At 44.7% G+C, this 14,173-nt stretch overlaps 1 protein-coding gene across 2 annotated transcripts in view; it reads right to left on the minus strand.

Moving 5' to 3' along the window:
- Positions 1-13,580, minus strand: part of DDX46 (DEAD-box helicase 46) — a 36,518-nt gene extending 22,938 nt beyond the window's left edge. For both annotated transcript variants that reach the window (XM_054036509.1, XM_054036508.1), the window contains exons 1-7: positions 13,452-13,580; positions 7,882-8,070; positions 7,335-7,469; positions 3,622-3,718; positions 2,355-2,520; positions 1,197-1,348; positions 759-872 (exon numbers count right to left, since the gene is read on the minus strand). In XM_054036509.1, the coding sequence (XP_053892484.1) occupies positions 759-872; positions 1,197-1,348; positions 2,355-2,520; positions 3,622-3,718; positions 7,335-7,469; positions 7,882-8,070; positions 13,452-13,468 (870 nt within the window). In that variant the 5' untranslated portion in view covers positions 13,469-13,580. The remainder of the gene's footprint in view (positions 1-758; positions 873-1,196; positions 1,349-2,354; positions 2,521-3,621; positions 3,719-7,334; positions 7,470-7,881; positions 8,071-13,451) is intronic.
- Between the last annotated feature and the right edge of the window lie 593 nt (positions 13,581-14,173).

The following is a 14,173-nucleotide window of genomic DNA, read 5'->3' on the forward strand; positions in this document are numbered from 1 at the left end:
ATTAGTTGAGTTTAGAGTGTTACCTGATAATTAGAAGCACATGATTGGGAGTCAGAAGACAGGCATTGTATTCCTGTCTTTGTGACTTTGGGCAAAAATCAAACCTCTTTGTACCTGTTTCCCATTCTGTAAAAGGAAAATAGCTACCTCCCAGGGGTGCACAGAGATTTCTCATTAATATTTGTGTATTTTGAGATCCTCAAATTAAAGGCACTTTAGAAGCATGAAGATAATTTAACTATAAACATAAAACCCAGATTTTGATAATTAAACATATTCAAATGGACCTGTAATTATTGTGACTGAATATATGGGCTCAGTAGCTACATACATATATAACCACTTAGATGTTCAACTGGTCATTCGCATGCAAAATTGCCATGACTGAATGCACAATTTCAATAACTGTGTATAAATTGTGTATGCACCAAGTTTAGACATCCACACAGCAACTCAATTATATTAAGATGTTATCAACCTAAACAACTTGATGCATTAATTTAGTTTTCATTTATACCATGTTGTCTTTACACAAGATTGTGCGAGCTGTGGTGTTTTTTAAATTAATCAGTGTCAGCTCTATTTTGGCCATGATTCAACAACATACATAAGCAAATGCCAAACTTTTAGCATGTAAGTAGTCCCACTGAAGCCAACAGGGCTACTTGTGCACTTAAGTACTTTGCTGAACCAAGGCCTTTTTGCTAGAAAAACAAACAGCCCATTTCCACAATAGACACCTAAGACTTTTCAGTTACCTCCATTGCATCTTGGTCATTCTCCATGAGCTCCCCTTTCTTCTTTTCTGATTCCGCAGCTGCCTTTTTGGTTGTCACAACGGTTACTACTTTGGTAACAGTCGGCCCAGATTTCTAATAAAACAGTTAAGGAAAACCATTATCCTACTACAGAGAGCGTGGAGACGCACTATGCAGAATGTACAAATTCTGTATACTCCTGAGCACAGTATAGTGGCTTTGATCCCACTTCCTTAGATGAGATTTCATCAGGGTTCATATCAAACAGCTGATTTGGGGAGATAAAAGGCAAGGACAGGTAGGCATTACATGTAGCATAACCTCTTTGTCTGTTTGCATATTTTCCATCTTAACATGTGCTCTTCAAGATCATTTTTCCTATATTAAAATGCTAACACTACTTAAAAAAAGACAAACAAGACAATCTTAATTTTTTACCTTTTCACTCCCACCTCCACCTTTCACACTTCTCATATTAAACTTCTTGACCTCTTCTTTAACTTCTTCCATATAAGCATCCAGTGGATCTAATTCTTCATCTTCAATCTCATCTGCTTCTTTTTCCCCTTCTGCAGTCTCCTCCTCGTCATCTAGTACATGACAGAGAAATGTTTTTGTTTAAAAAAAAAAAAAACACGTTGTGCTTATGAATTCCAAAATCCTTGTTTTTTCCTGCTTTTAGTACAATGCAGGTGTACAGAACCCTGAAAAATGTTTACAAAGCACATACAAATGGGGGGACACTATACTGTAAACTTACAGAACAAAGGTGAAGAACACCATGAGGATAGGAATACACCCCTTCCCCTGGAGTGGAGCCAGCCACGGGGGAAGAAGAGTATCTGGGAGCAGAAGGGATGGGGATCTTCTAATGTTGTCTAAGGGTTTAGTCACCAGTCAGAGAAACCCTGGAATCAAAGGCCATCGTTCCCCATTGACACTACATGGGCACTCTCCCTTCCCCTTGGAGACGGAATGTTCCCTGAAAGAAGACAGACTAAATGTGGAGATGCCAGGGGAGCCAGCATGCTCCCGCAGCCTGCAGGAGCTCCTCTAATGCCTCTAGGTCATTTTAGAAGACTTCTCCTCTTTTGGGGAGAAGTGAGGATGGAGATTCTCCACAAGGGGTATGAGGAACTGGCTGTATTGAGAGAGGTCATCAATAAATGGGAAATTTAGCTAGGATTTTAGTGGGTACAAAATAGCAGTTACGGGTTCCCGGAAAAGAATTGGGTCCACAAAAATGTCCAAAGCCTAGGTGAAATTTTTTTAAAAACTGGGACTGAAGTAAGAGGGAGAAGAAAAGAGTTTAAACATATGTTGATAAACTACCATTATATCCCCATAACTGATCTGAATAATTGCACAGCATTATTATTGTATCATTTGTCCTCTCTTTCTCTTAATCCCCCACCAGGTGCTCACTTGTGTCTTAAGCTGTTTGGGACCATGAACCAGTCTAGATTTCATAATTTTAGATTTCACTGAAGAATAATTTAAGTTTTAAAATCAAAGATGGTAATTAAAAGCTGTGTTTATCACTACAAAATGAAGCAATTATCTGTTAATTGTTATATAAAAATATTAAGGAAATACCATCATCATCTTCTAAGCTCCATTTTTTGCCTTGTTTCATCTCTTCAATTTCTTTTTTCAGTTCTCCTATGTTTTCCATAGCCTTCTTGCGCTGTTCTTCCCTCCATTTCTCCACTCTCTCTTTTCGTTTTCTCATTTCCTCCTCTAGTTTGTTCTGATCAAAGTTCTAGGAGAACAAACAACCAAACTAAAAAGTTATGAATTATTGGCCTGCCTCTGCACTTCTCTAGACAAACTCCTCTTTCAAATCTATGGGAGTTTTGTCTGAGGATTGACTAATAAAAACATATTGCAATACAAGTTTAACTTAATCTATCTCAGATACACTCTGTAGTGACACCAACTACTATACTTGCATGAGTGAGGTGACTGTAAAATAAAGTGAAATGTAGTTATCTGCCTTGCATCCAATGCCAGAACTTGGGCCTAGGGATCTACATTTCTAAACAAATACTCCTAAATACGTCAAATTTTCCTCACCCTCATAGGGAAAGTATACAACAGCAATGATTCTCAACCTTTTTTTGGTGTGTGACCCTGAAAAGCCACCTTGCAACTCACTATTTCCCCAAATGATTTGGGTCAGAGAAACAAGCTATGAGTGGTTATGACCAATGAGTCCTAGGCAGGAGTGCTGGTTGAAGGTGCATGCATTCTTGACTGGGTTTGATGAGGATGTTGGTTTGGTGGCCTGTTGCTGACTCCTGCCAGACTGGAGGGTTGCTCGTGAAGTACTGCTTCCCCTGCCCCAGAGCCAAGCACTGTCTGTGTGTTGGAGTGCTGCTCTGGAACTGGGGGAAGCAGAGGCAAAAACAGAGGAAGCAAACTGCTCCTTCCCTTTCTTCCCGACTCCTGCTAGGTTCTAGTGACCAAAGGATGTTTTCTACATAAAAATGTATTTAGAAAGCACTTGACCTGAAGTAAGATTTTACACGTTTCCAAATCATCTAACCCACCACATCCAGCAATCACTGAAGTGACAAGTGACCCCTCACTATCCGCCTGAGATCTGCATTCTACAGGTTGAGAAGTCCTGCATTAAGGGAAGAATGTTTCTTCTGTCAAGTGGTAGAAGCATACCCATTGTAACAGAAGTCTGTGCTATATGAAGTCCGTGCTATACGAAGTCCAGACATAAAAAAGGGATTATCTAAGGTGATTTTTTAAAAGTACAGTAAACTATATCTAAATTTATTTTAGAACTTTATCATTTGTAAGAGCTAATGTTTAACTGATACAATCTTCTCTCATTGGTCAGTATACATACACTAACATCTTTATCCTTTTCTTCCTCTTTGTCTTCTTTCTCTTTTTTCTTTTCTTTGGAAACTTCCACACCTTCTGTCTTTTCTTTAGACCTTGATCTGAAAGATAATATCAAAAATGTATGTACTGCATGTCTGAGTTGAACAGACTGTTCCAGCTTTTCTTGGGAAAGATGTGTGTGTGCTGGAAGAAACAATGTCATTCACACATTTTTTAAATATCTTGCAGAGTATATTCACGTCCCAGAGAATCTCTTCATTTCATGGACATATTTCCTAGAACTACCAGAGATGCAAAAATCTATTAGGACACACTGATTCATATGCTCTAGTTCTGTTGTTCTCATTTCTTTATGGGAGGAAGTTGCAGACTTCATTTCCAGAAATACTTAGAACTGATACTCTCATGGTTCCAGAGTTTATTTTACACCACCTTGAAAATAGCTGTTGGAATAGAGAGACTCAGAAATTCCTGTCTTTTGCACTTCTAATATCAAAGTGATCTAGCACCTTGCCTTGTAAGTCTGAGTGCCCCTGAAGGATTTAACTACTGGCTGAAAAACATAACACCTCCCGTCAGGAAAGGCTACCTATATAACTTGATCTAAAACCCATTCACATTTATTATAGACTTTACTATTCCTACCCCCTCTAATAATAATAATAATAAAAAAAAAAATAGATACATCCAACCTAAACATGTGTGGCTAACCCATGATAATACATTTAAAATTCGCTTTTCAGCTGAAAGGGGGAAAAAAAACGTAGTAAGCTTTTTTCAGAGCTCATAGGGCTATTTTAATGCAAACCATGTGTTTATTTTACAAGATGTTATGTCATTCCAACTTCTCAGAATATAATTTCCATGTTGTTTTAATTAAGGCCCTGGGATAGTCACCAACCTCCTTATTCCATATACACATTAATATTACAGTTTACCCATACAGTACTGCTTTTCTTTAAACTGTGCAACTTCATTGTCTGTTTGTGATTATAATTGAAAATTCAGTTTAAAATGTATTTAGAAAGCACTTGACCTGAAGTAAGATTTTACACATTTCTAAATTCAACATTAAAAGGACCTCAAACTACACCTTTTTGTTACTAGTCATCTTATTTGATCATAAACGCATACAGGTAGGGACCTTGTCTACTCCATGTTCTCTACAATGCTGAGCACGCTGACCGTATTCAACAAACACCACAGATGAGAAGTGATGGCATGGTATAAGCATATTTCATGGATTTCTTTGAAGTGTTATACTATGCACTTTATCTGTTAGCATGAATATGAAAAATCTTGGCTATGAATCCACTGTAGTCATGCTACTTTTTTTTTTTTTTTTTAAATATAAGAACATGAATCATTTAATTTCTTTGAAGATGTGTGCACATGTGTGGGACGGGCGGGCAGGGACTCAGTGCACCATTTGGAAACCATGCACAAAAGTGACTTTAGTAAGTGAAAAGTCAGCTGTCATCCAACAATTTAAAGCAGTTTATAACTACTAATTAAGTCTCATAAAACCCTCTGAATTGTAATATAGTAATATTAAACATAGGTTCAAAGAGTTTAAGTGACTTGGCAGAGGACACCCAATAAGTTCATGGCAAAGCCAGCAATACAACCCACAGCCCTGGAGAGCACCACTTCCCAGATGAAGTTGGCACCTAGCATGGGGCAAACACTTGTTACAAGAAGGACTGCTGCCTACATAGGTTTTGGAGGACATTAATATATTAAAATTATTTAAATAAGTCTTGAGATAAGAATAATGAATGATACCATCACTCAATTTTCTAAGAGGCATTACGTGATTTAGCCACAGTATTTTCAACAAGAGTTACATTTTCAACACACTGCATGAGTGTCAGCTGTGCTAGAGATCACCTTTAACACATCTTTTCCACAGAGGTGTGACCACAAAACAGCACTCACTGATCCTAGACCCTGAAGTAACTATGATTTAAAGATATTAGACTAAAGGGCCAGTGTGAATTTTTTTTTCTGGTAGGTGTCACTAGCTTAACTTTAAATTTATGTGTATTCAGGTCTTTTCCTGAATTACTGAAATAGAAATATTCCTCCAGTGAACGTAAAACAGCATTTCTAGAACTTAAAATATTGTTTTATTGCTTCCTTATATTCTTCTGTCTGCCTGTATCCATCTGTTGTCTTGTCTTACACTTAGACTGTCAGCTCTTTGTGACAAGAACTGTCTCTTTGCTCTGTATTAATACAGCACCTAGCACAATGGGGTCCTGGTCCATGACTAGAGCTCCTATGTACTATGCGAATACAAATAATAAATAAAATATAGGATATGTAGCTACTTAGATCTATAAAAGAGTTTTTAAGCAATGGGAACAAACCATAAGATTTAGGTAGTACATGTGCACTCACTGAATATTCTCCTTCTAAAAGCCAGAGCTGTGCATGGCTTTCCTGACTTATTGCCTCCAGGCCTTAATATCAAGTGCAATATTTAAATACATATGAGGAGTTTTTAAAACAAACACATGATGCATTGAGCGGGGCTATTTTGCAAATAGCGAAACAAACTAAGCCATTCAGTATGTGTTTGCTATTGAACGCAGGCTCACAGAAATCAAGAACAAAGACAAACAACATTTTGTATGGTTACTCTTCCTCAAAATTGCTTATTGTGTTCAAGGTCAAAACCACTTATATGAGATATAAAAAGTGCTGCATTTTCTAATTATTATTAAAATAATGGAGGATATCAAATATAGCAACATACTCAAATACAAGTCAAGTACATGTCACAATGATCTCAGTTGAAACAAACTAAGATCAACATCTAAAGATAAGCCTTTTTACCAAAATCTATTCAGACTTTCCAGAAAGTTTGTTTTATTCTCCTACGGGGATGGAGAGCTTTACCAAAAAAGTGGACAAACATCCAGCAGGGAGAATATGAGAGTGAACTCCTGTCTCTAGGGTTGAAAGATTAACCTAATGTTTGATCTAGCTACCAATTTGAGCATTTTGAATTTGAGCAAAATTCTGCAATGGTGAAAGTTAATCATCTGGAAAATGATGATCCAGGAACAGGCATAAATAGCCTAAGATGCTGATGAGGCATTCTGTGCACGTACAAAACAAGCACAACTGCATTTTCACAAACGCAGAGAGTGACGATGACAAGGGATGTAGCATAAAAAGGGGTTGCAGTTAGAGATGTAAATAGCATGTACAAAAAGTAACCATGTAACCTATTAAAATTCGATCGGTTAAAAGGTTAAACATTTAGCTGGGGAATTAAGGGTGAGGGGAGTTCTGCAGTACCCCCATGTTTGGGACCCCGCTGGCGCCCGGTGCACTTGGGGTCCTGCCCGGCCACTGGGCGCACGGGACAGCAGCAGAGTTTAATTGTTAACTGAAACCGATAAGCATCAAGCTCATGGTTAAACTTTTACATCCCTAGTTACACTCAGGCTACTTGGGTGAGAAAACCAACATTATTTTGCAAATGTGCGCACACACACACACACGAAAAAGCCTTAGTATGCCAAGGAACATGGTGAGGAATATTTTTATTCCTGAAAAAAAGATTTACAGAAATACTGGAAAACCAGTTTAATATCTCTATCTGGCAACTATATCCAGTCCCCGTATAGGAAGAGATTATAATCTATAAATCTTTCCATGTCTAGTTACTAACGTATTAATCACAGCTGTGAATGAGAGTACCTGTTTTCTGTTTTCTTGTTCTTGTTAGGACTGGTGGACCGGGACCGTCTACTTCTGCTTCTGGACCGTTTCCTCTCTCGACTGCGTGATCTTCTTCTCTCTCTGCTCCGTTCCCTCTCTCTGCTTCTTGAACGTCTGCCACAGAAGCAGAATTGACTTATTTAGTATTCTGCACTTATGGCCATTATTTTAAAATATAAGAATATATGAAAACTGAGAAGTTTTAGTTTGGGGGGTTTAACATAAATTGGTCTGTTAACATAAGAAAAAACAATCTTCAGCAAAAATCTGCAAAAGGAAGCCAAGAGCCATTAAGGTTACAGAGAGGGTTACCAAATCCGAATTACGGCAGCTTACCACAGCCAAAATTGAAATCAAGTTAAGTATACTATGCACTACTTTACCTAAGTAAAACCTATTACAAAAGGCAGATACCAATCGTACAGAGAGGAACATCAGATATTCATAAAAAGATAGCCCAGACTGACTCAAGTCAAATCTTATTTTCGAAGAACACATACATTTCCTGAGACTTTGCAACTCATACCTCAGGCGCTTCCTGTCCCGTGACCGAGATCTCCTCTTGTCCCTGCTGCGTGACCTCTCACGCCTGCGTTCTCGATCTCTACTTCTAGAACGTCTGTCTTCTCCACGTTTTGTTCTTTTGTCAGCTGGAGATCGACTTCTAGAGCGGCTACCAGAACGTCCACGTGATGTAGAGCGCTTCCGATAATGTCTGTGTAGTTGCAAATTCATAATAAGAGTCAAGATGTACAGGAAAACACTTTGCAGTTTAAAGGTACTTTAATCCCATTTAGAACAGAAACCATAAAAAGGAAAGACCAGGTCCTTTTTTTTTTTTTTTTTTTTTAAAGATTACAAAGCAATTTGAGCATTGGCCTGCTAAACCCAGGGTTGTGAGTTCAATCCTTGAAGGGGCCATTTGGGGCAAAAATCTGTATAGGGATTAGTCCTGCTTTGTGCAGGTCCCTTCCAACCCTGATATTCTAGGATTCTTTCCTGGTCTTGCGTAACTGAATCAGTACACACACATATGCACCTACCGAGACACTGAAGTTAGCTGGATTACTTTGCTATATATCATTGAAAGAGCCCTAGTGAGGTCACACCACGAGAGCAAAGCTTTGTGATAGCATCAGAATTCCAAGAGGCATTTACTATTTAGTAATCCATCAATTTTTATATGCAGGAAAAAGATTAAAACTGCATGTGAAGAGGTCTCATAGGGCAGTCTGCCTCAGTTTATATCTCAGTTCCAAAAAGATACTATCAAACTCCATTCAAAAAATTGTGTGCAAGCGTGAGCCTGTGTGGTGTAATGGAAAGGGCACTGGACTGGTAGTCAGGAGGCGTAGATTTTCTTCCCAGCTCTATTACTAACATTGATACCAGACACCTCTGTGTTCCTGGGAAACCAGGGTGCAGTATCCAGCCGGACTCATGAAAGACACCTCCCCCCAGCCTCTGCTTAAACCAAAACCCATCAGAAGAAGAAAACTTGCAGAGAGCAGTGAAGGGCGTTGGGAGACACACCTAGACCCCTCCTGACAAGGATGACAAGATTAAGACATCTCCATTAGCATACAGAATGGAGAGTAGAGACAACTCCCCTAGCCTTATCTGCATGAAAGATGGGACAGGAAGACATCTCAATTTACATACAGAATGGAGAACAGAGAACCACACTAAATTCTGGGACCAGAAAAAGCAGGGAAGCACTGCGTCCTGAGAATCTCTGCTCCAGATGCTAATGAACCTATGCCTGCACACACACCCAGCTCAGCAGTTAGCAGACCAATTCTAGTAATGAATCCTTAACTGATATCCAAATACTGAAGCAGCCTAGTTGCATTGTGAGCTCCCTGGAAGAAAACACCACCCATAGCCAAGAGTGATCAGATCCTATTGTCTAGTCTAAAGAAAACCCTTGAGTCATCAGTTTACCTATAAACAAATCTAGTGTTCTCCCTTGAACCATTGTATTTTCGCTACAAAAATCCCTACTCACCCTCTAGTCAGGGTTCTGATGCTTAGATCCAAACTATGCATCAGTTCCACTGGAACTCCATCTTCTGACTGATTGTGCTGGGGGCTCTGCCTGTCTCCAGCATTCAGGACCCTCAGCTACCACCATCACCTGGGAACCCCCACCAGTTCAAGCCTCATGGAGTGGGTGAGATCCCCCCTTCTTTCTCTCTCTCTGTTTTCCTTTCTACCTTAGGTATTAACCTTTAATCATGTATGTTAGGTTGGTTTAGTCCTCCTTGTGTAGTTATCACTATTAACCATAGAAGTTATTTATTGAATAAGTTGGTTGCTTCTCTCTCTCTTGCTGAACTTTACTCGTTTGTGTTTTTAGCTTCCCCCGTTCACTCTACAGCAACACTTCTTTTACCTAAGCTAAAGATCCCTGCAGCGCCCAAAATACTGTGGGGTTTGCTCATCAAGTAGGTTACTGCCAGTACAATTGTGTTGGGGGAGTGGGGATAGGGACGTGCAGAATTTGGGACACATAAGGGTAACAGCTTGAAAGTGCTGCTTGACCCAGTCCATGGAGCGCAGAGGCATATAAGGAGAGACAGCTTGAAAGTGTTGCTTCCTCCAGCCCAGTGAGTCCAGAGACATACAAGGGGTCAGTTTGACAGTGCTGATTGACCTGGTCCGCTCAGACTTGCTCTGTTAATGTACGGGTGGGGGTGGGGGTGTTCATCCGGTTCTGGGGCGGGTGTAACCCAGCTCTAGGGACCCTAGGTTCTGCAGGATAGCTCCATTGGGAGGGGACTTGCAGAAGGGAGAAGTAAAGCTCCATATGAAAACACAAATGACACAAGCAGTACATTGACAGGATTACAGAACCCCCTTCCCCAGAGGAGTAACCCGAATAAATGAGCATACCCCAAAGTAATGGGCACATCTGGTGGTAACATGCTGTGTGACCTCAAGCAAGTCACTTCTTCACTTCTCTGAGCCTCTATATTCCCCTCCAACCTTTTGTCAGTTCTGTCTATTTAGACTTTAGCTCTTTGGGAAAAAGACTGTCCCGCCAGACATTTGTGCAATTTGTATCGGGGCTTGGATCTTGGCTGGGCCTGTAAGTGCTTCTCTTATAAAAATCACGTGGCCACAGAGCACATTTCAAGTTGGCAGCACTATCAACAAAGGATACAAACTGTAATGAGCAGAGGAGTCCATGACAAGCATCTTTTATCTTAGGATTCAAAAATGCTCAAACTTTATAAACTTATACCTTTAACAGACAGGAATAATTGAATCCATCACAGAAATGCAGATACCTCTGAGTGGAGCATAATGTGTAAACACCATATTAACATTAGACAACAATTCAAGACAAAAAATGAAGACCTAAAACAGCAGGGATAATTTACATACACAGCATCTCACTAACTGAGGTGGAATTTTCTCAGGACACAGAGATTAACAATCAGCTATCAGGGAATTAGAGGTATGTCTCCACTATGGCGACTATCTCAGTACAGCTATGTTGCGAGGGCTGTGCCAATGCAGCCTACATCAACAGTAGAGGTTTTTCTGTCAGTGTAAGACACACACCCCAAATCACATTAGCTGCGCTGATGACATTCTTCTGTCACCATAGCTGTGTCTACACTGAGGGTTATGTCGGCATAGTTATTTCGGTCAGGGGTATGTTTTTTTCAGATCTCAGAACAACGTAGCTATGCCAATATAACTTACAAGAGTAAACCAAGCAGAGGAGCCATGAGACGTAGGCTATGCCTACACTATAGGCTTCTGCCAGCACACAGGTATGATCCCAGACCAACACAGCTGTGTCAGCAAAAGATTTTAGTGTAGACACAATTATACAGAAGCATCCAGTGCAGCCCACCCTCTGCATACACTGCTCATCTCAGACGTATAATCAGGGCCAGCTCTAGGCTTTTTGCAGCCCCAAGCAAAAAAAAATTTTGGCTGCCCCCCACTCCAGCCCTGGGCTTTCCCCCCCCCCCCCCCCGTATCCTCCTGCTGCCCCAGTCCTGGGCTCTTCCCTCCCCACCCCCTTCCCCACCCCCCCACCAGTGCCCTCCCCCCCACCCGCACCCCCCTGCCGCCCCAGCCCTGGGCTCTTCCCCCCACACCACCTCCCCCCCCCACCAGTGCCCTCCCCCCCACCCGCACCCCCTGCCGACCAAGCCTCTCCCCCCCGCCACCTGTACCCTCCTGCTGCCCCAGCCCTGGGTCACCGGTAACTCACTCCCAGGGCAGGTCATCAGCATTCCGCTCATGACACTAGCAGGGGCGGAGGCTGCATCCACCCGACTCCTTCCCGGCCCCCAGGGGGGCCCTGACTCCGCCTGCTCCCCCTCTCATCTCCAGCCGGTCTGGCGCTGGCAGAGTCGGGGTAAGCAGCGGGGCTCCCGCGCCTCAGCCCAGGGTCCCTCGAGCCGGGACTCCTGCCTCCAGGACCGGCAGGGAATTAGAAGGGCAGAGCCGGGAGGGACTACCTCAGCAGGGAAGCCTCAGAGGGAGCGGCCAGCGGGGAACGGAGCCCTAGAGAGCGGGACGTGGGCTCCACACAGCAGCGCCCCGGGCACCGGTCCCCTCTATGGCCCCGCTGCTGCTCCTGGCCGCCCTGCCGCAGCCCCTGAGCGACTCGAGCCACTTCGCCCAGCCCCGGCACTGGGGGGCAGCCGCCCGGTGGCACTTGCAAGCGGCTCCGTGTGCCCCGCATGGTGGCCCCCTGCCCAAGTGTCCCGTGCTCCACGTGTCAGAGCCCCCTGGATGGCCTGCCCGGGCCCGGCAGCACAAACCACAGCAGCCCCAGGGCACCCCCCGCATACGAAGTGCTGCTGGACCCCAGTCTCAGGGCCAGCTTTGGCCACCCGCTGCGGCTCTTCCACCTGGACTGCAGCATCAGCTTGGGGGCCAGGACAATGTCTACCTGGGGGAGCGCCCGCAGAGCCAGCCCGCCCCCCCAAAAAAGATGGCCCGAATGCTGCCACTGCAAATGTGCCGCCCCAAGCACCTGCTTGCTTTGCTGGTGCATAGAGCCAGTCCTGGGTATAATCTCCCAATATCATTCATGGGTATGGCTTGAATTAGGTCAGTTGTGACATGCCTGCCAGTCTGACCCTTCTCTGATGGCACCACTGCATTCCACAGAGTGTGGGTTTTTCCTTAATTGAAAAAAAGGTGCACTCATGACATCAGGATAACCTACCTCTGTGTAAAATTCTAGTAGAGGCACCACACAAGTAGTTTTTGTCTTGATATAGGCTGGACATTGTGAGTAACTACATTTCCCCCCACCCCACCCTTAGGGCTGACCTTCACCAGCTCCATCAAGATAAAAACGGCAATGCCTTGTCCCCACTAGCGTTCAGCGAGATGAGGCACTTCACGGACGTGAAAAACCAGCACAAACCATTCACATATAATAAATGTATGGGCTTGAATCCCAACAGTGGTATCCATCATTTTGGTACACGGAGTCTGCTCCGCTGGGCTGGAGACGAGAACCACCACTTCCTACCCCTTCGTTTGCCCTGAGGACTTGAAGCCAATGCCTCCCCAGAGCTTTTCGGGAGACGCCGAGCGGGGGTGGGGGTGGGGAGAGAGAGAGAGAGAGATAATAACTGGTCGGAGATTGGGGAATATCCGAACAGGCGGCATCAGAGCCATGTGGACCTGCGATCAGAGCCGCTCTCCGTCTCCAAGAACTGGGCCACACTCGTGCCGCCGAGCGGAGCCACCTGGAGCGCCAAACAATCGCGTTGCGACACCACCAGGGCGAGCGCCCCCCGCCCGCCGCGGCGGGCCGAGGTGACGCCACCGCTCGGGCCTCCGAGCCGCGGACTCCCCGAAGGCCACATGCGGGGCTTCTGGAGCCAACAGCCCGAACGGGGCAGCCCCTCTGCGGACGGGGGCTCCCTGGACGCTCCCCCACAGCCTCGGCCACTGCCGGCTTCTCCCCCCAGCCCAGCCTCCGGAGGGAGCCCGCTCCCCCGCTCCTAGGCGAGCCTCCCCTCGGCTCGGGCCCGCCGCGGCCCTTTGTTCCCGTGGCCGGGCTGGGGCCGCCCCGCTCGGACAGCGGCAGAGCCGCTCCCGCCTCCTCACCTGGACTCTCGGCCCATGGCTGCCCCGGGCCCGAGCGCGCGGAGCAGCGGCGGCCTGTGGGATTCAGCTAGATCCGGGAACCCCTACGCAGCTGCCGCCATTACGAGCCCGTAGCGCGGTGACCAACGAGAGGAAGGAGCGGGACCGGCAGCGGGAAGCTGCCTGCCCCACTAGTCCCCGGGATACAGCGCACCCTGGCGGCGGGAGGCGGGAAGTGCAGCCTACGCCTCGCGCCGGTGCGGGCCTGAGAGAGCAGTGCAAGGAGCGCACTTACACCTTGCTGCACTCCGGAGCATCCCGGCCACGGCGATCAAACCCGGCCCAGCCCAGAGTCCCAAGCAAGGTCCTTTATGGAGGCTGCTGGGAGTTGGAGCAGCAGCTCCAAGAGGGCCTGGGTCGGGTCTGGTCTACACTAGCCTCTTTGGTCAAGTTTCTCATTGTTAGCAATGGCCGGAGTGCACCTGTTGACTGGCCACCTTCTCAACTAGAGCTGCGTTTAGCAGGGCTAACCAGTGGTGGTTAAAATGGGAGTCGCTGCTCCACACCTGTTCTCCCATTGGTGGAATCAGGGTGTGTGTGTGTGGGGGGGTCACAGTCTCTGATTCATTTTCCTCATCTCAAGAATGGCTATCCCCCTCTAAACCCAGAGGCCTTAGGGTATGTCTACACTACGAAATTAGGTAGATTTTATAGAAGTTGATTTTTAGAAATCGATTTTATAC

This window comes from Malaclemys terrapin, chromosome 8, assembly GCF_027887155.1.
Source record: "Malaclemys terrapin pileata isolate rMalTer1 chromosome 8, rMalTer1.hap1, whole genome shotgun sequence".
NCBI lineage: Eukaryota > Metazoa > Chordata > Testudines > Emydidae > Malaclemys > Malaclemys terrapin.